The 26544-nt window shown below is 61.1% G+C and overlaps 1 protein-coding gene across 2 annotated transcripts in view; it reads right to left on the bottom strand.

The window, feature by feature from the left end:
* TRPV4 (transient receptor potential cation channel subfamily V member 4) overlaps positions 1-19063 on the bottom strand; it is a 42705-nt gene extending 23642 nt beyond the window's left edge. The window contains exons 1-2 of one of the 2 annotated variants that reach the window (XM_012519636.4): positions 18985-19063; positions 3062-3477 (exon numbers count right to left, since the gene is read on the bottom strand). In XM_012519636.4, the coding sequence (XP_012375090.1) occupies positions 3062-3447 (386 nt within the window). In that variant the 5' untranslated portion in view covers positions 3448-3477; positions 18985-19063. The remainder of the gene's footprint in view (positions 1-3061; positions 3478-18984) is intronic. The other variant, XM_004478435.4, reaches the window with a different exon arrangement.
* Between the last annotated feature and the right edge of the window lie 7481 nt (positions 19064-26544).

A 26544-nucleotide genomic window follows, 5' to 3' on the forward strand; every position in this document is an offset into this window, starting at 1 on the left:
GAGGAACCTCGGCAGGAGGAGGTGGGGGCCGGAGGGAAGGGGGCAGCGGGGGAGGCTGAGCGGGGGCTGCAGGGGCCGAGAAAGCTGGCCTCTGGCTGTGGCTGCCCAGCACTGGCTCGCCACGAGAAGGGGACAGAAGATCTCCTTCCTTCCTGTGTCTGGGCCCCCCGACTTCCCATCCTGGGGCAGGGCCTCCGGGGGGGCAGGCGCCGGAGGGGGGCAGGGGTGCTCTCCTGCGGACGGGGGCACAGGGATTGGTGAGGCCTCAAGGAGGCACCTGGGAAGTTCCTGAATGTTGGCCATTTAGTAAAAATCAAATAAAGAAGAGCCTCCTCTCCCTCCCCTCCATCCAGACCTCATGGAGGGGGCCTCGGGGGGGGCCCGGGGTCTCCGCGGACCTCTCGCCTCAGCCACACCCCGGGCCCCTGCTGAGCCCCGAGTCCTGGCTGCCTTGGTGGGGGGACTGAGGCTGAGCGCTGGCAGGAGGGGCTCGGAGGGGGGACCACTGAGCCCAGCTTCCAGCAGGAACCAGGAGGGCCTGGAGGTGGAGGATGCGGATGCTGGCTCATGGCTTCCCCGGGCCTCAGTTTCCCCCTCTGAGCAGAGGTCGTGCAGGCTGGCTGACATGGTGCCCACAACCCCAAGGTCAGGCTCTTGGGGGGGCCCTCTCGGCCTGGGGCCCTTACACGTGCACCTCCCTCCCTCTCCGTGGCTGCCCCTTCTCATCCCCTAGTGTTGAGCTAATGTCACCTCCTTCAAGAAGCTCTCCCAGATTGCCTTTCCAGGCCGGGCCTCCTCCTCTATCTCGGCACCTCCCCCAGCTCACACCGGCAACTCATGAGCCCGTTGCCTGGCTCGCCCTCCAAACAGAAGGTGCCACACAGGCAGCCTACTGCCTGGCACACAGTGGGCGCCCTACAAAGCCTGGCAGAATGATACTGAATCAGTGCTTAAAGGAAGGCAAGGACTCAGAGGGTGGACCAGCTTCACCAAGGACGAGGGGACGGGGGTCAGGCAGCAGCAGGGCCTCTCTGACCGCAGGCCTGGTCACTGCAGCAGGTGGCCTGAGACGAGCTTTAGGGAGCAACAGCAGAGAGGGGCTGGTGCCCAGGCTTGGATCAACTCAGGGCACATCAGAGAGCCGCGCTAGCTGAGCAGGGGCAGCGGCTTGGGGACGGAGGGGACGGTGAGACCACCTCCCCAGATGGTCAAAAGCTCGGGGGACATTCCTGGACTCCCCGAAGGCCAGGGAAGGAGGGCTGGACCTCACCAGGCGAAAGGTCTGCAGGTGGCACCCAGGCTGGAAAGGCAGCTGGGGCTGTGTGTTTACAAGACGGCGTGCGAGTCACACGCAGAAGCTGGGCAAACGCCGGCGAAGCCTGGAGGCCAGCAGAGCCCGCGGGGAAAGGAGGGGGTCGAGAAGGTGGCCTGGGAGCCGGAGGAGGCCCAGGAATGAGGGTGATGCTTGGAGAAGAGCCAGGAGGGGCAGCCGGGGTGTGTGCCAGAAGGAGGAGGCAGGTGGATGGATGGGGGAGCATGCAGTGAAAAGATGAGTGAATGAAGGAATAGGTCAATGCTTGAGCACATGATGGAGGGAATGAACAAATGGGTGGGCAGACAGCTGGGTAAATGGATTGGCAGTTAGATGTAGGGATGGCTGGATAGATGGGAAAGAGAGGGAAGGAGAGAGGGAGGGAAGGAGGGAGGGAGAAAGGGAAGGAGGAAAAAGGAAGGAATGAAATAAAGATGAAATGAACGGGCGGGCGGACTTGGCCCAGTGGTTAGGGCGTCCGTCTACCACATGGGAGGTCCAAGGTTCAAACCCCAGGCCTTCCTGACCCGTGTGGAGCTGGCCCATGCACAGTGCTGATGTGTGCAAGGAGTGCCCTGTCATGCAGGGGTGTCCCCCGCGTAGGGGAGCCCCATGCGCAAGGAGTGCACCTGTAAGGAGAGCCACCCAGCGCGAAAGAAAGTGCAGCCTGCCCAGGAATGGCGCCGCACACACGGAGAGCTGACACAGCAAGATGACGCAACAAAAAGAAACACAGATTCCCATGACGCTGACAACAACAGAAGCGGACAAAGAAGACGCAGCAAATAGACACAGAGAACAGACAACCGGGGTGGGGAGAGGGGAGAGAAAGAAATCTTAAAAAAAAAAAAAGATGAAATGAACGAATAGATGATGGGTAGTTTGACTGACAGCTGACTCATTGGATGAACAGAAACAGAGGGTGGATGAGTTGATGATGGATGAATGGAAGGTTGTCACACGGGTGGATGGTTGGGTGGGCAGATGACGGAAGGATGGAAAGATGGGTAGAGGGATATTTGAATGGACGGATATGGAGAGATGGATTGGACAAGAAGGTGGACAGGTGGACAGATGGATAAATGAGTAGATAATGAATGGTGCCTGGATGGACAGAAGGATGGGTAAACAGACATTATAAATGAGTAGAGGATAGTGGATGGATGGGCAGGTGAGTGAACAGACAGGTGGATGTATTGGTAGATGGTCAAATAGGTGGCGAATAAGCAGATGCACAGATGGAAAGAGGTGGGTGAAATGTTGGATGGAGGGATGGGTGGATGGATGGATGGATGATGGATGGAGGGATGGAGGGATGGATGGATGATGGATGGAGGGATGGAGGGATGGATTGATGGAGGGATGGATGGATGATGGATGGAGGGATGGAGGGATGGATTGATGGAGGGATGGATGGATGATGGATGGAGGGATGGAGGGATGGATTGATGGAGGGATGGATGGATGATGGATGGAGGGAGGGATGGATGATGGATGGATGATGGATGGATTGATGGATGGATGGATGATGGATGGATGGATTGATGGATTGATGGATAGATGGATGATGGATGGAGGGAGGGATGGATGATGGATGGAGGGAGGGATGGATGATGGATGGATGGATGGAGGGATGGAGGGATGGATGGATGGAGGGATGGAGGGATGGATGGATGGATGGTGCATGGGTGAGTGGATGGGCAAGTGGACGGATGGACAGAGGGACTGGGGCCCGAGGAGGACACGCACTCCATGACCTTCCTCCTCCACCGCCTGTTGTCGCTGGGGTGATGGCGGTGGGTGTCGTAGTCGAACAGCGAGTCCATGGGCGCCTTCTTGGGCCCGGGCACCACGGCCGCCTCGTACAGCGTGGACTCCAGCAGGTCGATGGGGTTGGGCACGCCCTTGCGGAAGGCGCCCTGGAACTTCATGCGCAGGTTGGGGCGCGCGTCGCCAGGGCCGGCGGGGCGGCCGGCGTCGGGCGGCGAGGGCGCGGGGGAGCCGTCGTCCCCCTCGAACAGGTTGGCCAGCGAGGAGAGCGGGAAGGCCTCGGCGCCCGGAGGGCCGCCCTCGTCCCCGGAGGGCTCGGCGGCCTCGGGGGGCCCCGCGCGGGGGCCGTCGCTCGCGTCCGCCATGCCGGCCCCTGCCTCGTCTGCGCGCTCGGCCTGCAAGGAAGGCGGAGGGGCTCAGGCAGCGCCCTCCCCCGGGGCCAGCAGCCCTGCCGCCCGCTGCTTCAGGCCACCGGTGTAAGGACAGGGGCGCGGGCGGCCCCTCCCAGATGCGGTCGCCGCCGGCCCTCGGCGGTGGCCGCGACAGGAGCCTCTTTCAGGGGCCTGGAGACGCGCGGCTGCCTCGTGCCCCGCTCCCCCGGGCAGGGCCCCCGGTGACGCTGGGACCCCAGACCCAGAGCCCCGGGCCTACGGCTGACCCACAGAGCAGGGCCCGACTCCAGGCTCCACCTGGCAAGGCGGCATTTCCCAGCCCGGGTCTCTGCTCTGTAAGACGGGGGGGGGGTCTGCGCGGACGTCCCGGGACAGCCAACGGAGGGCACGTTTCACGGGGGCACGCGGTGAGCACCGACTAAGCCGCAACCGCGACCTCTGCGCTCCGGGCACGGCCGGCGCTCAGAAAATGCTCAACTCACTGCGTGAACCGCCAGTTCTCAAACACCACCGTTAGCCCCCCATTTTACAGAGGAGGAAACTGAGGCCCCAGGACTTTGGTCAACGGCCGCCGGTGCACCCACACCCTCTGCCCCCTAGTGCAAGGCACTGACCCCTTCCTTCCCCTCTCTGCCTCGTTAAACCCCTCCCCATCTCTGTGTTCCCAGCTCAATTGTCCCCTCCTCCAGGAAGCCCTCCTGACGTTGTCCTTGCCCTCTGGCCCCATTTCTCTCTCCTTCCAGTCTTTGTTCTTGGGATTACCTTGATCCCATATGGGGAGCCCCAGGAGGCATCTAATTGGTGCACCCCTGTGTCCCCCGCACCTAGGAGGGTGCCGTCGACCTATGACAAAGGTATTACTGGTTCCCATTTCTCAGACGAGGGGCCTGGAGCTTCAGAGGGGCGGTCACTCGTGTAGGCGGGAAAGTAAGGACTTGAACTTGGGGCTCTCTGGCTCCCTGGCCCAACGTCTGGCCAGAAACACGGGGGCGGGGGATGGCTGGGCCCTGCCAGCTGCCCGCCTCCCAGGCCCTCTGCGGGCACCCGCTGGGCAGGGGGCCCGAGCCCCGAGCACGAGTTTCCTGGAAGTCTCACCGTCCCACCCAGGAGCCGCGGGACGTCTGAAAAGCCCTCTGTGTGTGTCCCCCTCCTCGCCCGACACACACGCAGGGGAACAAATGAAGCCTGGTCTCCGCCGTGTTTGCTTTGCGGCTGCCAAGAGAAGGGCAGGCTGGGGCCCGGGAGGTGGGGGCACCACAGGCGGCCTCGCTTGGCGGGTGCAGCGGGGCTGCTTCCACGCAGGGCACCCACGGGGAGGGAGCCCGGACTTCGGAGTCAGTCGGTCCTGGGTTCGAATCCCAGCTCCGGCATTTACATGTTGTGTGCCCTTGGGCAAGGCACCTTAGCGCCCCGAGCCTCAGTCTCCTTGTCTGTAAAATGGGCACAACCGTAGTAGCTCCCCCGATAGGGGCGCAGGAAGAATAAACGGGGTCAGGCTTGTCGGGTGCTGACCTGGGGCCGGGTTCAGGGCTGTTCGTCGGGATCAAAGGGGGAAGGGAGGGCTAGGAGCACAGCTTCTGAAATCAGATCGACCACGTTGCTACCTTGCCCCTAGGAATCAGCAGCTTGAGTGACTCTCTGGGCCTCAGTTTCCCCACCTGTAAAACTGGGGCACACTGCCTCCTAGAGTCCGTGGGTGCCGTCAGTGTCCTCGGGCATGTGAGGACCCACTCAGTGGCAGCACCTAGTAGGAACTTGGGAGGTGTGCAGGAAGGGCGGGGCAGGCTGAGACCACCAGGAGTGTCTGCTGGACTTGCCGGACTAGGGGGGCAGACCAGGCACCCTGCGCACAGCCCTGCTCGCCTCTTTGGAGACGCAGGGGCTGGGGGGGGGGGCGGGGGCGGGGAGGTGCAGGGCACGCTCCCTCTGCTGCGAGACCCCTCCCGCCAGCACCCAGCAGCCCGGCTAGAGCAGGCTCTAAGGGAACTCTCCCCACCTCAGGGAACCCCCAAGGCCGGGGGCGGCCCTGGTCACCACTGAGTCCCGCCAACCCCCACCGCGTCTGCACCCCCAACTCCCAAAGGCACCCCGAGTTTCAGGGGTGAGGCCTCTGGAGTCGGGCAGCCCCAGGTCCAAACCCCTCCCCGGCCACTCCCCCGCTGCTGCCGAGCTGTGGGCAAGTCACAGAGTGATAAATATTAGTGTTCTGATTATTAGGAAATAATAATAGTGATGTAACCACCATCGCCCGCACGTCAGTGGAGTGACGCAGCTCTCAGCGGGAGCCGGCCCGGGCCGAGGAGCTGGGCGCAGCCACCCCCATCTAATCCTCACTTCAACCCCGCGCCATGGTCCCCACCCGGAGTGCAGGCACAAGGGGCTGCCCCACGCTGGGGGGCTGCTGCCGGCCCTAGAGGGCAGAGGCCAGGGGTGCTGTTCCACTCCCTGCACTGCCCGGGCAGCCCCTCACCCAAGGAACTATCCTGCCCAGTGAGGTTGGGAAACTCTGCAGGAAAGATAAGTGCTGCCGGAATTTCCGTTTTACAAAGGAGGGATCCCAGGCTCAGAGAAGTGAAGTGACCTGCCCGAGGTCACACAGCAGATTAGCGGAGCTGGGCCGCGGCTATCCTAGCCCGTCAGTTGATCGTGAGCTTGGCCTGGGCACCAGGCAGCAGGCCAAGCACTTTACAGGGTCTCCTTCATGCGTCACAACCCTGGGAGGTCAGAATTAGTACTTTTAGCCCATTCTCAGCTCTCTGGGCCTTCATTTCCCCACCTGTAAAATGGGGCTTACAATAACGACCCCATAAGGAAGGGCAGGTCTCTCTTGGGCACCTGCTAAGTACTTGTTCTATGCTGGCCCTTGCCTATTTGATCGTCATCATCATCATCATCATCACACGGTCCTCAATTTCCTGTGCTCCCCCCACCCGCAGCCCACCCCCACCGAGCGCCGGCCTGGCATTCACAGCACCAGTTGAACTTCACGGAGCCCCCCCGCCCTCGGTCCTTTAATCCCCCAGGAACCCGGCGAGCAGGGCTGCGCCATGGCTCCCGTTTCACAGCTGGGGAAACAGAGGCCCCAAGAAAAGCGCCTGCCCTCGGGAGCGAGTGACCTTGAACAAGGGGCCGCACAGCAGGGCGTGCCCGCGCGCGCACGAGGCCGGCTCTGTGGCAATTTCCTCCCCCCACGCGGCCCTGCTCTGCGTGGTCGGGAAAGAGTCCCCTCCCTGCCCTGCTCTGCCCTGAAGGCTGTCATTACACATTCCAAACCCCCGCCAGATTTAGGCGGGCGGGCGGGGGCGGACGGCGGGGGCCGGCTGCGGGGCCACGTGTCTCCTCGGCGTGGGAACGGCAGGGGCGCTTGTCCACGTGGACGCACCGGCGCCCCCTGCCGGGAACGCCCGTGCGGCGAGGGACGTGGGGCTTCCACCGCGGCCCGATGAAAGCCGCGGTTTTCAGAGGATGTGGCTTTAAGCAGCCGGACCCGTTTTGGGATCTGCTGCAGTCTACAGGCAGACGGTGGCTGCAGCAGGACTGGGGGGGTGCGGGCGCCTGAATCCCAGGGCCCAAGGAACAGGATTGGAAACTTAATCTAGTCAAGTGCTTAATGAGCACCTACTGTGTGCCAGGCACCGGGGTCGCAGCCATGGGCAGGATGAAAGAGAAGCCCCTCCCTCTCGAGGCCACAGGGGCGCCGGGGGGGGGCGGACGCACTGACAGTCAACAAGGAGACCAGCCACAGAGTCTTAGCTGGTGGTGTTAAGAGCTGCGTAGACTAGAGAAGGGCTCGGGGTGCAGCGGGGGTCCCGAGCCGGGCTGAGCAGGTGCAAGGCTGAGCCAGGGGCCCCGAGCCTTCCTCTCTGCCCTGGACAGGCTGCCAGGCTCTCCAGGCACGAGGGCTCTGCTCGTGTGTCCCTGGGACACCAAAACCCACCCTGTCCATGGGCAGAGCACGACCTGGCCAGCCTGGGCGAGGGGCAGCGCCTTGCTTTCCTCCCCAGCAACGGGGGCTGCTGTGAGGTCAACCACTGGGCCCCCAGCAGGCCCTCGACGAGCAGATGGCGTGACTCAGTGACCACAGGCGCCTCCTCTCCCAGGACCCCGGATCCCGCTGCCCCAGGCCCCGGTGGAGGTGGAGGAAGGACCCACGCTCCCCCTGCCCCCCCCCCCCCCCCCCGGCCTGGCCTGTCGTCATGGAAACCTTGGCGTCAAATCCCATCCTCCTGATTCCACGACCCAGGAAAGCTGCTTAAACCCGGGGGGCAAGTTTGGGCGTGCAGGGCCGCTCGGCCCCGGGGCCGAATTCCAGGGCGCCGGTGCTCTCCTGCTGGGATCGGTTCACACCAATGGGCTCCAGCTGCTGCCCACTACCTGCGGGGAGCTCAGGGCCCAGGAGGGGCGCAGAGGGGACTCGCCGCTCCGGGCCGCCGCCTGCTCTGTCCTTCTGCCTGGACTGTGCTCTCTTCACCGGCCGCCTCCTACTCACGCTTCGGGTTCCAGATGCCACTTCCTCTGAGAAGCCTTCCTGGGTCTTCCCATCTAAACCAGGCTCCTCGTAGTCCACTCTCAGAGCCCGATGGCACATCTCCTGATGCAGCTTTTACGCTTACTTATGTTACTATTTTCTTCATCTTCTCGCTTCCTCTCTAGAATTTTAACTCCATGAGCCAGGGGCCATTCCGTGTCCACCATCTCCCCAGCATTTAGCACCGTGCCGAGCCAGAATGGAACACAGATTTATATTTGTGTTTTTCTTATAAACTGTAAGACCTGGAGACCTCTAAAGCTCAGGGGAGGGGAGAGGCCCGGAAAAGGAGCCCTGCTCCCACAGTTGGGGAGGCTGCAATGGGAGGGTGGCACTGGGACAGGGGCTGGACAGCTGGAATGGGATGAAAAGGCAGAGGCCATCGCGAGAGGACAAAGGCGTGGAGCAGGGAGAGTGCAAGGGCCATTGAGGAGTGGTGAGGCCTGAGGCGTGGGGAGAAGAAAGGAGGAAAGGAAGAAAAGATGGGTGGGAAGGTGTGAGAGGGTGGGTGGGTGGATGGGAGGGTGAATGGGTGGCTGAGCAGGTGGGTGAGCAGGTGGGAGGGGGAGGGGGTGGCTGAGCAGGTGGGAAGGAGGGTGGGTGGAAGGGTGGTGGGTGAGCAGGTAGGAGGGCTGGAGGTGTGTAGGGGGCAGGCAGACCAGGGGGAGGGCGCTTGGGCTCCCAGATGGTCCTAGTGTGCCCACCCCTGCCCCATCCTGGGGCTCCTTGGTCAAGTGAGCTGCCCACTTCCTATGGCATCCGCCAATCAACACGACTGTCAGCCTGTTGTTCCAGGTCAGTCCTGGAGGAGACCCTCAGCCTTGCTGGTGCCAAAGACAAAACCCCAGGCTTGCCGTCCAACCCCCACCTTCCAGGCAAGGAAACTGAGGCTCAGGGAGAGGCCACTCCCCACGGCCGGCCGGCTCGGGGGCGGGCAGCGGGAGTGGAGCCCGCGTCCGCACAGCCGCACTCGCTCGTGAGGGCCGGGGCGGAAGGCGAGGGCGCACGGCTGGGGCGGGGTCCGGACCCCGGCGCTGCCCCTCGCCCGCTCCCTGGCCCGGGCGGGCCCCAGAGGCTTCGGTTCTCTGCAGAAGGACGATGACCGTAGCCACCTCTCTACCGGGGACTGGCGTGCGGGTTAGAGCCCGCAGCCTGGCACGCACCCAGTCAAGGACGGCTGGGGTCACCGTCGATCGTGACATCATCATCAGTGGGAGGGGACGGCGAGGCGGGCAGGCGTGACCGCCCGGGAGGGGGACGCGGCGGCCGCCGACGGGGGGAGCTCAGCCCGCGGCCAGGCTGCCCGCGGGAGGGCGGGCCTCGGGGGCGGGGGCCCCCCGGGCGGGCGGCTGTGGGGGGCGTCGCGCCATGCCTTTATTTACCCAGCAGGCCTCGGCCCAGCCCGCTTCCTGCTCGCCGCACAGAGGCCGTCTGTCCAGGGCACACAGAGCCCCAGTGTCCTGCCCGGCGCCCCCACTGGGGAGGGGGCCCCTGCTCGCTCACCCCACCCAGGCGGGGCAGGGCTGCGGTGATTCACCGGGCCCTGCGGAGGGCAAGGCCAGCGTGGCGTGGCAGGCGTGCGGCCACCCTGCCAGCTCCCGGCCGGGGGGATTCCGATGGCGCAGCCCCCCCCCCAGCTCCACCCCCAGGGGCCCCGGCCCTGGGGGGGTGTCACCGGGAGGCGTTTACATGAAATGTCAGCATAGGCAAATGCAAAGAGAAAGCAGAGGAGTGGGGGCTGGGGGGTGACTGCTAATGGGTGGGGGGCTTTTGGGGGGGTTAAGGAGAATGTTCTGGAATTAGGTAGAGGTGATGGTGCACAACTTTGGTACTTTCGACTAAAAGCTGCTGACTTTCCCACTGTAAGGGGGTGTCGTAAGATACGGAAAATGACACCCCAGTAACCCTTCACCGCTCTGTGGCCTCAGGCAAGTCGCTTCCCCTCTCTGAGCTTCGGCTTCCTTATCCCTAACAGGGATGTCATGAGGCCAGTTCCTTCCTGCCTGGCCGTGGCCCCCCAGAGCACAGCCCAGGACCCGGCCCCGATGTGCTGCTGCTCAGCTGTGGCCCAGTCCCCACCGGAGGGCAGTCACAGCCTCAGACCTCCTCGGAGAGGTCGTCGTGGCCTCGGGAGTCGCCCGGCCTGCACGCTGTTCCCCGCACGCCGCTCTGTTCCCTGCACGCCCGCACGCCGCTCTCCTCCCTCTCTGGGCCTCAGGGTCCTCAGCTATAAATGGGTGAAATAACCGCCTCCCCTGGGATGGGTTACCCCTGAATTTGCCCTACAGTCCTTTGTCACCTGCACATTCATGCTTTGATTAAAAAGTAAGGGGAGGGCAGCGGACTTGGCCCAGTGGTTAGGGCGTCCGTCTACCACATGGGAGGTCCGCGGTTCAAGCCCCGGGCCTCCTTGACCCGTGTGGAGCTGGCCCATGCGTAGTGCTGATGCGCACAAGGAGTGCCTTCCCACACAGGGGTGTCCCCTGCGTAGGGGAGCCCCACGCGCAAGGGGTGCGCCCCGTAAGGAGAGCCGCCCAGCGCGAAGGAGGGAGCAGCCTGCCCAGGAATGGCGCCGCACACATGGAGAGCTGACACAGCAAGATGACGCAACAAAGAGGAACACAGATTCCCATGCCGCTGACAACAGAAGCGGACAAAGAAGAACACGAGGCAAATGGACACAGAGAACAGACAACTGGGGGGGGGGTGGAAGAGGAGAGAAATAAATAAAATAAATCTTTAAAAAACAACAACAGCAGCATCAAGAAGCGTCTCTTTCTGACGCACATCCCCAGAGTCTGCGCAGCAGGCTCCTCCACAGCCGGCTCCTCCTTCTCGGATACGGGCACCCCCACGCCCGGACCACCGCCTCTTGGACCACCGCCTGCACCCCCTTTACGGCCACCTGGCCCCCCTCAGGCCTTGCTCCTGGGTCACCTCCAGCAGCTCCGCCGCTTCTGAGGCCACCTGGACTCCGAGGGCCTTTGCCTGAACTTTTACCTCCAGGACCGCCACCAGGCCGACCCCTGGCCCTCCCCCAGGTCTGCCTCCTGGCCCTCCTCCTCAGGGACCGCCACCAAGGCTGCCTCCCCCTGCACCTCCAGGTGCCCCTGCACCTCGTCCCGCCGTGACGCGCCACCTCTGGTGCCTCCGCTCGGGCCTGCCCCACCTGGGCTGTTCCCACCAGCGCCCTCGCCGAACGCGGGGGTCTTAAGTGCCCCGCCCAGTTTGATTCAGCCCCCAAGGCGATGATACCAGCGCAGCCACCACTGAGAAGCCTCAGCAGCCATCAGTGCCAGCCACAGATCACCCATCAAGGCAGAGATGACGCGATTTGCGCCCACTGCCCTGAGGGTGCGTCGGGAGACTAGAGGGGCTACTGCGACTCCCCAGAGAAAGTCAGGGGATGATTCTGCTGTGCCTCTTGCCAAAGCAGCCCCCAAATCTGGTCCTTCTGTTCCTGTCTCAGTGCAAACTAAGGACGACGTGTGTGAAGCGAAAGAGACGGAAGAGCTGCTGTGACAGCTTCTGATACCATTGCAGGCTTCTGTTCACGTCAGTGGTTCATGGAAAAAGAGGCGCTTGTTAAGGTTAGGTCAAAGAGCTACTGCCACTGTCAGGGTGTTTTCCAACTTCAGTGCAAAGAATTTCCTAAATTTTACCCTTGGTCAGAATTTACTGCATATGAGAGGGCATTTCACTGAGAATAGACTGATTACTGAAGCAGTGCTGCTAACATCCATTCCCTGTCATATCACCATTTCTGTCCCATTTCTTCTCCTCTCCAGTTCTTTTGAAACATGTGACCAGGGGATCTTAGTTACTTATTTGTTTCCACTCTCCTCTCTTGTGTGCTGTGGGCACGGGAGTGGAGATTCTAAGGAAATGGTTTATTTTACCCCATCTTGGCTTTTGTGTTTTGAGTTATTTTAAGTATTTTCTTGTAAATACTTTGAAATATTTTACTTGTAGTGAAATGGATCACAATGTCATCTAATACAAAGTGAGATTCGTGGGAAGAAAACGTACAATTCTTTGATTAAACTTATTTCCCACCGACTTAAACTCTGAGTGTTTCGTGGCAAATAAATAAATAAATGTTCTACACCAAAAAATAAAAAGGAAGGGGAGCAGATGTGGCTCAAGCAGAGGGGTGCCCGCCTCCCGCATGGGGGGTCCCAGGTTCGATTCCAGGTGACTCCTAATGCAGATGAGCTTTTGCAATGAGCTGATGCAACGAGGAGATACAACGAGCAGGGAGCAGATGTGGCTCAAGTGACTGGGCACCCGCCTCCCACATGGAAGCTTCCAGGTTCAGATCCCAGTGCCTCTTAAAGACGAGCAGACACAGCAAGCGCACACAGCAAGCACACAGTGAGCAGACAACGAGTGCAAATAATGAGCGGACTAGGGAGCCACGGGGGTGGGGGGGCAGTGTGTGGAAGAAAATCAATCAATTAAAAAAAGGGGGATAAAATAATAGCTCCCACCCCATGAGACTGACGCACTGATTAAATTAGATAACTCAAGAGGTCAGGACGGTGCCCGGCACGCAGCAGGCACTCAAGAAGAGGCAGCTGTGGTGTGATTTCTGTTCACGGTCCCTCGAGAGACAGGTGGGGAGGGGAGGCTGCGCGGTCCGGGCGGAGCTGGTGCTGGAACCCAGACATCCCCCCCACCTTCAGAGAAGGTGTTCCCCCACCTTGTCTCCCCCCCCGCCTCCCCCCAACCCCGGCAGGTTGTCAGGACAGGGCCTGCTGCTTCCCCAGCGGGGAGACCGAGGCCGGGAGGCCAGGCCGCCCGCCGCGCCCCCCTCCCCACACGCAGACGCCTTTGGGGTCGTGAACCCTGAGGGGAGAACGGGGGGGGGGGGGGACAGTGGGAGCCAGGCAAGGGGCCCGAGGCCGCTGGAAACCAGTCTGCAGTCCTCCCTCCACCCCAGCCTGCCTCGCGCCGACCAACGCCAACAGCAGGCAACGCTGGTGCGTGACGTCCAGCACTTTCTATTTGATTTAATCCAAATGGTCACGCGGGAGGTTAGATGTCACCATCTCCACTCCCAGGCGAAGATCCCGAGTGCCAGGAGGACGCGGGGCGGGCAAGATGACCAGGCACCAGCTCTCACGTGAGCTAGCCTCGTCACTGTCCCCAACTCACAGGTGAACAAACTGAGGCTCAGCGACGCCAAGAGACCAGCTGAGCTCACAGCCCTGAGGGAAGAATGTGGCCAGGACCCCAAACATCTGCTCTTTGTTATTTGTTAGGAGGTACCAGGGATCGAACCCAGGACCTCGTACATGGGAAGCAGGCGCTCAACCACTTGAGCTACACCCATTCCCTAACCACCTGCTCTCACATCTATTTGAGATTTGAGTCCATGTCCTCGGGGTGAACCAAGCTCCGCCCCGGGGACACCCCTCTACATGCCATACCCCTTGGAACTTGCGCAGGGAGGAGATGGGAAGCGGCAGGCACATGGGCTTGGAGGATGAATCTCTGCTTCGCCACTTAGGCGCTGTGTGAAGCTGGGCAGGTCGCTTTACCTCTCTGAGCCTGTTTCCGTCTCTCTAGCAGGGAGCTAACCACTGCGCCCACCCCCGGTCTGCCTGGTCTTTGTGGGGCTCTGAGCCTCGTACACGCAGTCCCAAAGCACTGCGTGGTTGTGAAGGGACCTCGGGTGCGAGCGCCAGGAGGGCAGGGCCTCTGTTCTTCCGGTCACCACTGGGTCCCCAGTGCCTAGCCCAGGGCTTGGCACAGAGCAGCTGCTCAAGGCTTATCTGCCGAATGAATGAGCCAATGAATGAATGAATGAGCGAGTGAACAAATGTGGAGGAACCAAGGACAAACGCAGCCACTCTGCCCGGGGCAGCCAGGTCTCCAAAGCTGAACCTCGACTCGACCCACCTACCATGCTGGCTGGCTAACTTCCTCCCTCCCGTCCTTTCCCTTTCCTAAGCACCTACTACGTGCAGGGCTCTCTGACCTATGACCCCCGACACGCCCCTGGGAGGGCGACCACAGCTATTGTGAGCCCGTTTTGCACATGGGGAAACTGAGGCTGGGCAAGGCCAGGCAGCTGGTCCCGCCGGACACCCCTCCCCACCTTCCCGGGTGGACCGTCCAGTCGCCGGCTCCCTCCTGCCTGCACTCAGGTGTGCCCGAGCCCCCCTCTGCGGAGACGGGGCGAGCCAGGCCGGCGGGTCCCCTCCCGGTGTCAGCCGGCCCCACCCTCCCCCATTGGAGTCTCCCAGAGCCCGTGGCCCCCCAGGACATGCCCCCACCCACACGGGGAACCCTCCCAAAAGGTGGTCAGGCCTCCCGGCCGGCGGGGTGGAACCGGGGCCGCTCCCCGCTCAGGGAAAACCAGGCGCCGGGCAGACTGAGGGGCCCTTTGTGCGGCGGGCGTTACTCACCACCCAGAGAGAATCGGAGCGCTGCCATCTGGCTCACAGCCCACCTGTCCGCCCCACGCCCCCTCCGCCGTCCCCCGCCTTGCCAGCCCCCTGACTCATCGGAAGCAGACCTGTGTTTGGGGAGGGCTTCCTGTGTGCCACACAAGAGCTCGTGTGATCCCTGCTCGCCCCTGAGGAAATGTGCTCAGAGAGGTGGGGTGACCTCTTCGGGGTCACACAGCCACCCCTGGCATCTGGGGGCAGAAAGGGGAAGCCGGTGGCCGAGAGTGTGGCTCAGAGGCAGGCGGGAAGTTGGAGTCACAGTGAAACCGGGGGCCTGGCATCCTTCCTCATTCCTGCCTGGTCAGGGGCCAACTTATGTGACCCCTGCGCATCCAAGGCAGGAGGTCATCCAGGACAGGGCAGGCCTGGAGGCAGAAGAACCCGAAACCCCCCTCGAGCTGGCAAAGCTTTGCCCGCCAGCGAATCCTGGAAGGCAACCCCAGGAACAGAGAGGCCAAGCCACTTTCTGAGGTCACACAGCAGTGAGAGGCAGAGCTGGGATGGGAACAGAGGAGCAAGTCCAAGATGGGGCTTTCCAGGCAGGTAACTCAGCTGGTCACTGGGCTTTTCAGGGATCCAAGGGGACCAGGGCTTGGTCCATTCCAGTCCTAAGTCCAGACCAAGGGGACAGGTTCCCGAGGACACACAAACGCCTGGCCCTATGGCTCCCTGGCCCAGGGGAATGAGCACTGGACCCCGAGTCCTCGGATGTGGCTTCCAGGTCCAGCTCTGCAGTAGCTGGGTGTCCCCGGGTCAGCCGCTTCCCTTTCTAAGCCTCAGTTTCCTCACCTGCAAGATGGGGTCCAGCACCCCTGCCCCTGCCCACCTCCCCGAGTGAGGCTGTGACATCCTCGTAGCGAACATCAGGCGACAGGCGTCGGTTATAACATAAACAGTCAAAGCTGGGGCGGGGCCTGGGCTCCAGCTCACACGCAGTGACACTCCAGTCCCGAGGGCCGCCCCACGAGGCGGGCGCTGCGCTCACCCGCACCGCACAGACGAGGAAACCGAGGCCCGGGGAAGGGGGGCTTCTTAGGAGCTGGCCTTCGGCCCCAGTTTTCAAGCATGAAATCAGGAGGGCTGGAAACGGTGACGGCACCTGGTGCTCGGGGAACGCCCATAAATATTTTGCGGTTGAACAGGCACCGGCCTTTGTCCGCGCGCCAAGTCTAACTTTGCCCCCCTCCACCCGCCCACCCAGTTGGCACCGAGGGCACCGCGGGGACGAGTGGAGGAGAACACGCCTGGCAGAGTCCAGCGGTCCCCGAGCGCCGAGGCCGGAGAAGCAGATGTGGGCTCCGGGGCCCCGTCAGGTGCCTTGCACCATCCTTGCAAAGCGGGAATTGAGAACCCCCCTTGACAGCTGAGGAAACTGAGGCCCGGGGAGGCCAGGTGACTGTTCCGAGCTCCCCTGGGGAGGGAGCGGTGGGCCTAGGGTCTGAGCGAGTCGGACCCAGGTCTCTCCCTCGGTCCTGTAGAGGGTCGTCCCCTTGGCTCCCCGTGGGCACCCGGGGAGAGTCCAGCCACACGGGACAGGCGAGGCTGGGGCAGGGAAGTCAGAATCAGACGAGTAGGCTTCAGCTCCCAGCCCTGCCCCTTCCCAATGAGACCCTGGGCAAGAGACTTCCCAGCTGACCTCAGTTCTCTCCTCTTGAAAATGGGTACAAATAACATTGTGGCCAAGCGAGCAGCGGGAGTGCTGGGCTCAGGGCCAGGCACACAGCGAGTGCTCAGGAAACGCGCACTGCCATCGTCATTAGCGCAGCCCCCTGCCTGGCTCGGGTCAGACAGGGCCTTTCACCCAGAGCTCAGGGCAGCGGCCACAAGTCCAGGCCCACAGGTATCTCGAGAGATCTGAATTAATCTTTAACGGGGGAATTCCATTCAGAATTGGCGATGCAGAAAATTCCAGAGGCCCCGATGGCGTGAAACGTTCCCTCGGCTCCGCAGACCCTCTCTGTGACCCGAAGAGGAGCTGTTCCCCAGGTCCCGACGATTTGGTGAGGGGCCCGGAGTGTCTTTCCCAGAGTCAAAGAGGGGGAAACTGAGGCAGGCGAGTGGGGCCAGGGCTCTGTGAGGGGTAGAGACGCTCACTCCCCGGGGGACCTCACACCCCCAGGAACAAGGAGGGGCTCAAAGAAGTCAGGCCCTCTCCGAATCATTTCATGTGTTCAGTCAACCCTGCAAAGGAGATTTCCTGAGCGCCTACTACGTGCCAAGAGGAGGGAGGTCAAGTCGTGTGCATTTCTTTCCCTCCTGCATCTCCTTCCGGCTGCCCCCTGTCCGGTCCCCCACCAGGGCGCCACACCTCTCTCCTGGATGCCTTCCCCAGCCTCCCTGCCTGGCTCCCCCCGAGCTCCCCAATAAGGGATCTTTGTAAACCACACATCCCACCATGTCCCTCCCAGCCTGGACTTCCGGGGCCCCTGGGTCTGACCTGGCCCTGTGCACCCGACCGCCTGGCCTTTCCCGCTCGCATCACACACCCCAGGCTCTGCTCGGCAAATCCCAGGCTCACCCGCCAGGCGAGCCCGGCTGCCAGGGCATTCTCTTCCCACGTCCGCCTTGATTCTCCAGGTTGCGGCTCAGACACCACCTCCGCCGCCAGCCTCCGAGCCCCTCTGGGTTTGCTGTCCCGCCCTCCAGAAGTCACTTCGGACCACCATTCCTTCACCCACTCGTTCATTTCACATCTTACGTTCACCAAGCATCTACCACACGTGCCCGCAGGTCCAGTGCCGCCCGACTGCAGGCCTCCGCTGGCACGAGACGAAGGGGCGACCCCAGTGCAGGAGGCTCGGTGGTGGAAGGGCAGCCTTCCCCTGTCCCCTGCAGCTGGCGCTGGGCTAAGAGTCTCTGCAGTGCCCCAGTGCCACTCTAGACCTGGCGCAGGTGGATTTCAAGAAGTGTGGGTGACGGATGAGGTGGGAGGGGCCTCCACCCTCCTCCCCAGCAAGCATCTGGATTTGGGGTCTCCCAGGCATCTTCACAAAAGCACGTGGTTACACATCTGTCCCAGGGGTCCTGACACCCTTTTATTCTCAGGAGACCATTCCCCAAACCTGGTAGAACTCCATTTCAAAATACGTCCAGTGCAGTGTGACAAACATGGCTGAGCGCTGATGGCCAGCTGCTGTTCGTTTGCGAGCCCCTGATTTACCAATAAAGTCAGGAAAGAGGGGACCCCAACAGTCTGTTTCCCACCAATGAACTAGAGAAATGGTTTGGGACGGGGAAATTTCCTCTTTCCGCCCCCTTCCATTAACAAATGTTGGGGGCAACAACTAAGGCTAATGATGACTCAGCTGTGACTGGGTGCGGGGTCTTTGGCACAGCCCCGGGAAGATGCTGGTACCCCCATTTTACAGATGAGGAAAGGGGGGTGCACACAGCCAACAGAGCCGCCCAAGGTCACCCAGTGGGGACGTGAACCCACACAGTCCCCACTCTGAACCCCTGGGCCATCTTGCCTCACAGATGAGCCAGGCCTGTCCCTTCCACCCGTCCCCCCCAAGAAGTCGGCTTCTCACCTTCCTCCAGGCGCAGCTGCTGAGTCACCCCTGCCCCCGCCCTCCAGCTAAAGCGGCAAAGCTGAAATCCTTGAGCAGTTCTTAGTATCCCAGGACGAAGCTCAAACATGACATTTGTTTGGAATTTCAGGGGTTCACCCCAGCAGGAGACCCTCTCCTTTTGGGTGCCCAGCCAGACCAGTGACCAGGCTGCCAAGTCCCCATCACTTCCCGGGCACCCCATGTGCCAGGCACTGCGTGCAGAGCTGGCGTGGTTACAGGTGTGTCCGACACCAAGCCGGACAGCCCTGGATCGAAACCCCCCTCGACTGCATCCCCTGCTCAAGCCTCAGTTTACTCATCTGCAAAATGGGGATCACACAATGGGCGGGGGTGGGGGAGGCAGAAGGCAGCTCAGCCGTGTGTCTGTGGTTAGTACCTCCAGGCAAGTGGGGAGCATGGGAGGTCTCGGCTGTCCTCAGGAACCTCCGGGGAGTTTGGGGTGGAGCCAGAGCTTAAAGATTTCCCTGCCTCGTGGGGGAAGAGCAACTCCCCAGGCTCCCGCAGCAAGAAGGGGCCTTTGGAGATCCCAAATCCCAGTCCCCTCCTACTTGCTCCAAGGGCTGAAGGCAAAATCCCACGCCCCCCAACTCTCTCTCCCCAACCCCCCAAGGTGGGGACGCCCCCAGTATGGGCTGCGGGGCCTTCTGGACTTTGGGTTCCCCAGTTGGGTCTCGGGGACCCCGGGACCTCCCTCTCCTAGACCTGCCAACTTTGGGCCCATGTTGGTACTCATTTCACAGGTGATAAAAGCGAGGCCCAGGGAGGAGGTGCCCAGTCCCGGGGCGCCCACAGGGGCGCCTAGCCCCGGTCCCACCCTGCGCCCCCGCCGCCCCCGGCCCCGTGGGGACTCTGGCGTTTCCGGCCGATCCAGAGCCTGGAGAACGGCGGAGGCGTCCCCGGACGCGCGAGGGACCCGCGGCCGGGCCGGCCCTCCCCGCACCCCGGCCCCACTCACCTCGGGGACGGCGCGGGGACGGCGCGGGGACGGCGGGGGGGACGGCGGCCGGGAGCGCGGCGCTTCCTGAATCCCGGCGGGTCTGCCCCGCGCGCGCCCGGCCTCGCGCCGCCCCCGGCTCAGGTTCCAGCGCCGCGCACCGCCCCCGGCTGCACCCCGCCCCCGCGCGCGCGCCCCCCCCCCCCCCGCCCCGGCCGGCGCCCGGGAGGGGGGCTCCCCTGCAGAGCGGGGCGCGTCCTCGCCCCGAGGGGCAGGCGCTGCTGGGAGTCCCGGCTCCGACGCGGGCGTGCGCTGGGAGCCCAGGCTCAGGACTTCCCGCCCGGGCCCGCGTCCTCGTCCGCTAAGAGGCCTCGCGGCCGGTTCCTCCATTCATTCATGCATGCATTCATTCATTCATGCATTCATTCATTCATACATTCATTCAACAGACCGTTCAGAGAGGAGCCTGCCGGGGCTCTCCCCTCAGGGAGCTCCCGGTCCATTGGGAGACACACCTGAGTTCCAGACAGTGACAGCCCAGAACTAAATAAACGTGAGCTTTTCTCCACCACTACCCAGCGCTTAGCATGGAACCTGGCACCGCGGAGGCGATCGATGCCCACTTTCCACGGCTGAATGATGAACGTGAGCCCAACACGCAGCCCCCCTTCTACCCCAGGGCTCAGTCCACTTGAATACCTCCACGGGACGGGCAGCTCGCTTCCACCCAGGCAGGGCGCCCCTGGGAGCTAGGTGGAAGCCTAGTCGGGCTGAGCTCCAGAGCCAGACTCCCTGGATGATGGAGAAGCCCTGCCGCCCAAGGCGGCTCCCTCGCCTCTGTGCCTCAGTGTCCCCGCGGAGACTGGGGCACACACACGTCCCCAGCTAGAGCCCCTGGGAAGATGCTGGGAGCACGGGGTGTATGCACAGACGAGTGAAGGCTGTTAGGCATTTGGTACCATTTTTGTTGTTTCTTCTAAACTGAGCTGACACCCTCGAAGGTAAGAAGGCAGGGCAGGTCCTCCCCTCTTAGCTTGCAAATAGAAATATTTCTCAGTAGCTGGAAAGTGGGATTTTAGAATTCTTGGAGTGAAAAGCCCTGAGCAGAGGTGATGCGTTCAAACTGCCAGTGGGAACCCTTTACGCAGAAGCAAACCTTAATAACAAACTCACTGAGCGTGTGGGGCTGTCGTGGGAAGGGGGCGGGAAGGGGGCACGGCCCCCAGAACCTTCTCCCCACCAGGCTACGAGGCAGGGAGCGCTGTGCCCACTGTACAGATGGGGATACTGAGGCTTGGAGAGCAGAGCGCCTCCTCCAAAAGCTGCTCATGGGGTGCGGGGACCGGAGACCCTGGCCCCGCTGGCCTCTGGGGTCTGCCTGGGAGCCAACAGGCGGCCCCCCCTGAGCGGTGAGGAGTGTAAACGGGGCGGCTGGCACCTCCCCGGCAGGCAGGTCCCCCCACTGGGCCTGGGGCGGGGCCGGCTGGGGGGAGGGGTGGGCAGAACAAAAGAAAAGGACAAAGGTGATTCAGGCGACGGGGGTGGGGGGGGTGGGTGGGGGGCGGCTGGCGGCTGGCGGAGCCCCGCGGCTTGCTCCCCTCCGAGGGCCTCGGCCCCGCTTCCCCGGCCCTGCCTCAGGGACCCCCACCGGGGAAGCGCCTCCTCCTCTCGGGCAAGGAGGCTGGACCTGGGTTCTCCCCATCTCGGCGCCTCCGTTTCCTCATCCCAAAAACGGGGAGCAGTTTCCACGAAGGAGGGGACCGTGTGTGTCTTGTTCGGGGCTGCGGGTCCACCACCGGGCACTGAGTAGGTGCTTTAAAAATGCCCCTTGCTGCTGACTGACCAGAGGGTTTATACTTGTTACTGTACTAGCCGCTTTACTTTCCATCCCTTTACATGGCACAATAGTTTTTGGGTTTTTTTTTAGTTGTTTATACTAGAGTTGTTTATCTTGTTACTGTAATGGTCATTTTAGCTTAGTTCTACTCCTTGTTTCCACTTGTTACCGTAATGGTTATTTTACATTTTGTAAATGGTAGCTATTTATACTTGTAGTTGTAATGGGTACAACTGCCCTTGTTTGAATCCATAAAACCCTAAACTCCTTGGACCCAGGGACACAGATCTTAGGCATCTCCTTGCTTTGCTCTTAGCAATAAATTTTCTCTCTTTGGAAAAAAAAAAAAAAAGACCTGTTGTTGGAGAGCGTGACGCTCTGCCTGGCACGGGCAGGGGGGGCTGGGTAGGAAGGGAAGGGTGCTGCTGAGCAGCGGTGGGGGGCGCCCAGCAGCGCCCTGTTTTTATGACATATGACCCTTGACCAGGAGGACGTGACGCCACTATTTTGCTGTTTTTCTCGCTGGTGAAACTCCCTGGCCTTGCCCTGGCAGGACAAGAGACTCTTGACGAACAGAAATTTTCCTCTTAGGAAAGGGAAAAAATGTCGAGATCCTTAGTGGCGGCTGAGCGTCCTTGGAGGCGCCCCAGAGAGCGGCCACCGGGTGAGCTGGGCCTTGTCCATCGAAGGGGTTCCCGGGCCGTGGCCCAGGGCCTTCCCTTACCAAGCACCTACTGTGCGCCAGGCTGGTGCTGGGTGCTGGGGAGAGAGCGGTGGGTCAGAGGCTCTTGGGGAGTTTACATCCCGTGCACCTGTCCCCACTCCCAGGGCACCCAGTTATGAAAACATGAAGCATGCACCTCACTTTACAGTTGGCACAGCCCTGGCACTGCCATCAACCCAGCTCATCTCCTACCAGCCTGGGAGGAAGGGATTTTCACACTCTTATGCAGGAAAGGATGCCACCGAGGCTCAGAGATGCTAGGCCACTTGCCTGAGGTCCCACAGCTGGTGGGATTTGAACCCAGGCCCAGCCAACTCTATAATGTAATGTAACAATTAAGAACAGGTCTCAAAAAGACTGATAACAACAAGTGTTGACAAGAAAGTGGAGAAATTGGAACCCTCATACACCCTCATACACTGCTGGTCTGATGGTGCAGAGTGGCAGTTCCTCAGAGATTAAAGCAACCCAAGAAAGGAGAGAGAGAGAGAGAAAGAGAAAGAGAGAGAACCATCTCGGTGTGAAAGCTGGCGCTCCCATACTTCTAAGCTGTGTGACTTCAGGAAAGTGACACTACCTCTCTGAGCCTCACTTTCGTCATCTGTACGGTGGTCGGGAGGACTGAGCGTGCTCGCCAGGGCAAAGGCAGTGCCGAACTCGGTAACTGCTCATAAAGAGTCCCATGATGTGGCCACACTTCCCCCACCAGAGGAACTTGAGTGCCCTCAAGCGTAACTAAGGCCTTTCCTCTCGTGATTTAACGTCTTCCTTCCCAGCATCCTCCTCTCCATCTTACAGAGAAAACCGCGAGGCCGGAAGGCAGCGGCAGCCCCCTCCACCCCTCCAAGGCGCCTCCCCGCGGCCCCGCCTTCCCGCGCAGCAGTCCGCCACCCGCGCCTCCTCGGCGCCCCCTGGTGGCCTCCCAGGGGCTTAGACCAAGCGTTGAGGTTCAGGGCCCCGAGGGCCTGGAGCGGTCCTGGGGTTGCCGGCGCCCCGCGCCCCTCCGCACACTCAGCCTTCCACGCCCCGCTCCCCACAGCGCCCACAGGTGGTCTTCTGTCTCTTTTGCCAGCCGGCGGGCCAGCGGAGGCTGTGTGCAGCGAGAGCCCTCTCCCTGAGGTGCTGGCCGGGGGCGCACTGAGACTCGAACCCGGGACTGCCTGGATCCAGCCCGCCGCCTCTCCCGGCAGAGCCGCGGCCCCTCACCGCGGAGGCGGGAGGCCCTGCTCGCATCCACTGAAGCAGGTCAGGGGAAGCGGGGGCGGGAGCGTGGAAAATTCCCGTTGGCTTCTCTTTTCTCCAGTGGCCGCACAGGTGGGCTTACGGCATGACGAGGAGAGGCAGAATGAGAGGAGAAACAAGGAGGGGAAGCACAGGCGCCAGCATCTGTGCATTTGCGCAGAACTTGCTGTGTGCCGGGCCCATGTGGGGCTCACCGAATGAACTCTCTAGGCTCCAGGAGAAGGGCAGAGCCTGCCCAAGGCGACACGACCGCCTCTGGGGCCTCCCTGAGGGGACAGCAGCCCCCCCCCCAAATCACACCCCCACACCCCCCATATTTACCAAGAAGCCCCATTGGACGGATACAAAGAGGTTGGAGACAACCAGCTGGTTTGTCCACCTTGGGCACCCAACTGGCTGGCTTTGGTCCCAGAGAAGGGCAGCCCCACCCTGCCACAGGCATTCAGTGAGTTTCTTCTGGAACTCTCCCCAGGGCAGAAACCTGAGGCCGGGCGGGAGGAGGCCCTCGTCCTCGATGACCGTGACGCTGGGCACAGCCACTCCCGGCTGCTCCGCGGCAGCTGGACTCCTCTGGGCAAGGGACCCGGGGGCCTGTGGGTGTGGCCCCTGCCCAGGGGCCTCCTCCTGGAGGTCGTGGAATGGGGGGCGGGGGGCATTTAGGCCTTGGTCCCCCAGAGTCAGGTTAACTCGGGGCCTTCCAACTGGGGTCCCCGGGTGGGCTTCCGGGAGTCCAGGGGTCCCAGGTGGGTGCGTGAAATGGTGAGGTGGTGAGTGAGCACTTTCTGGAGAGAGGCTTGTGGCTCTCGCCAGAGCTTGGGACCCCCTAAGTAAGCGTAACGGGGAGGGGAGAAGGGGCAGTTGATGGACGTTTGCTCTCTCCCAGGTGCAGAGAGGCAGTTTGGAGGCAGGGGTGGGGACAGCTGCTTCTCTGAGTCCACAAAAAGGACCACTGAGATCCTGGCTAACAGATTTAAAATATACATTTTTTTTTTTTTTCCTTAGGCGAAACTGGAGATTGAAACTGGACCTCAAACATGCAAAGCAGGCCTCAACCACTGCGCTATACCCGCTCCCCTGGCTACCAGCTCTGTAAACTGTGAATTGGCTCTGTCGCCCCCTGCTCCTGGAGCTCCTGAATTTCCCTGCCCCTCCCCTTCTGTCCACCTCCTTGTTCTCCCTATCTAGCCGCCTTAGCCCCCCTCTGTCCTAAGAACTTGGTGCTTCCTCGCCTACCGCAGGGCCTTTGCACTAGCTGCAGCTGGCCTCTTTGCACGGCTGGCTCTTTCTTCTCCTTCAGATGTCGGGTCAGTTGTCACCTCCTCAGAGAAACCGTCCCTGGCCTCGATCTAAGTCAGAGCTCTGCACTCGCTCTCTGCCGCACTGCCCTATCTGACCTCCTGTGCACATTTCATTCTCTGGAATCCCTGGGCATCTCCTCCGCTGGAGGAGGTCCCTTCACCTCTCCCGGGTGCGGAGGCCATGTCTTGTCCTCGCAGGACCCCCTGAGCTTAGCCCGGGGCCTCGCACATTGTAGGTGCTCAGCAAACGCCATGTGTGACTGTGGCTTCCACACAATCTTCTCCCTGCAGACGAAAAGCTCATGAGGGTCAATTATCATCATAGCTGCCCTTTGTCAAGCGCCCACTGGTGGCAGGCCACATGACGTCACGAGGAGGGGTCGATGTCCCCACTTGCAGACGGAGTGTTCATTTCCCTGGAATTGTGAATACAAACCAGTGACAAAAAGGGTCCGCTGCAGATTGCCAGAGCTAGGGGAGGGCTTTGGACCAGCTAATCCCCTGATTTAATAGTTGGGGAAACTAAGGCCCAGAGGGAGAAAGGGACTTGCGCAGGGTGACACGGCACATCAGAGCAGAGCGAGGAGCCAGAGGGCGCAGCGTTTCCTCGGGTGTTCCTTTGTGGTGCTGACACGGGCCTTGCTGTATGTTTAAGAACGAGGATGAGCAAACACGATGTGGCTTGACGGCACAGGGGTCAGGCTGACCCTTCAGAACCCCTGGCCGGCCATAGCATCATCATCAATAAAAGCACCAACGACAGGCACTTGCTGAACAGCTCTGTGTGCCCGGCTCTGCCCATCCGCTATCTTACCTAACGTAGGAGTGTTCCTTCCAACTCACAGACTTGGAAACGGAGGTCAGAGGGGGGATCCAGCGGCCCTGGATCATGCCGCTACAAAGCTAGAGTCCAGATTGAACCCCAAACCCGTGAGCTCGTAGCAGTGGACGCAGTGACAGGACAGACAGTTGTCTGCCACGCAGAGGCTGCCCTGAAGGCAGAACCCCCACGCACCCACTCGAGGTGCTGCCAACTCTCCCAGCCACGCTCAAATGGGGCTCCTTGTCCAGTCCTTGAAAATCACCCTCGGAATGCTGGGGACGCAAGCTGCACGCCCCCCACCTCGACACACACTTTGGGAGCGTGCAGGAGTCTCGGGCACTGGGAGGTGGGGCTCCCAGCTCGCGGGCCTGTCCCAGTGCAGACAGCGCCACTTGCCGGGCCCCACGGGGACTGCAGGTGGGAGCCGCCCTGGCCAACCCACTAACCGATGGACAAAACCGAAGGGTTCCTCCTCTCTCCATTTTCCCAGTACCCTCTGCGAATAATCGTAATTGGGTCAACACTGAATGATTACAAAGCGCCTGCCTGCGCTGTTTCCTTGGCTCTCAGAGAAGTGGGAACTGTTAATGTCCCCATGTGCAGATGAGGAAACTGAGGCTCAGAGACATGACATGATTTGCCCAAGGCCACACAGCTAATAACTAGCAGAGTTGGGACTCCGATACTTGATCACATTGCCACGCACCACGCACCACATAAATGCAGCCTTGCAGTTTGAACACTAAGACTGCTTACAGGGTTCCAGATGCTGGTCTAATTGTTGTGGAAATATTAACATTTATTTTAAGCCTCATAACAACTCTTGACTCTAAGGATCGAGTCTCTGGGAGGTGAGGTAAACTTGAGTTTCCCTGTCTATAATAGAGATGTATTATAATGGGCTTGAACTATTGCTTAGTGAGGTTTAATTTAATGAATCGAGTAAATAAGTGAGTCAACCTTTGTCAAAGTTTTGGGCTAATTCAGGTTTCTGTGCAGTATCAGGTTAACCTGGATGGGATGAGGCTGCTTTTCACCCATGGGAATGCCCTGGCAGGGAGGGGTGCTGGAAGCGGGCTCACGCTGTCGGCTGGCATAGAAACGGACGCGGCCGAGGGGGGACAGAGTCGGACGTGAGACCTCAGCGCTCCCACTTCCGAGTGGTCTGACTGTACTAGGCTAGAGTCACAGAGAAAAGATGCTTTCTAAAGGAAGAGACAAAATCCTTTTAATCTGTTGGCAGAATTTTGGACTTCCAGGAAACCCAAAGGGAAGAATCTAAAATGCAATTAGAGCTTAGAAAGGAACATTTCCACTCTCAGCAATATTAGACAATATAATGAAAATGGGGATCATCCTCATAGTAAAAGAGAATACACTTAATTGAGGCTTCTGTGTTTGGCCAAACCAGAGGGAGCCTTCCACTCTGGATATCCGATTGGTTAAAACACAGAAACTCTTGGCAGTGTTCTATAGGTTTCAGGGTCAAGTTCAAATCCCTTGGTAGCACAATGTGTTTCTTGAATCCTCTGTAACCTTCCTTCACAGGCACAGACTGTGGATGGGTGGCACTGAGCCATCTGCTCTGGGTCAGGCCACCAGGTCTTGGCCTGTGCCCTGTGCTCTGCCAGGGAAGCACCCCGCATCCCTCCTCTGC

This window comes from Dasypus novemcinctus, chromosome 19, assembly GCF_030445035.2.
Source record: "Dasypus novemcinctus isolate mDasNov1 chromosome 19, mDasNov1.1.hap2, whole genome shotgun sequence".
NCBI lineage: Eukaryota > Metazoa > Chordata > Mammalia > Cingulata > Dasypodidae > Dasypus > Dasypus novemcinctus.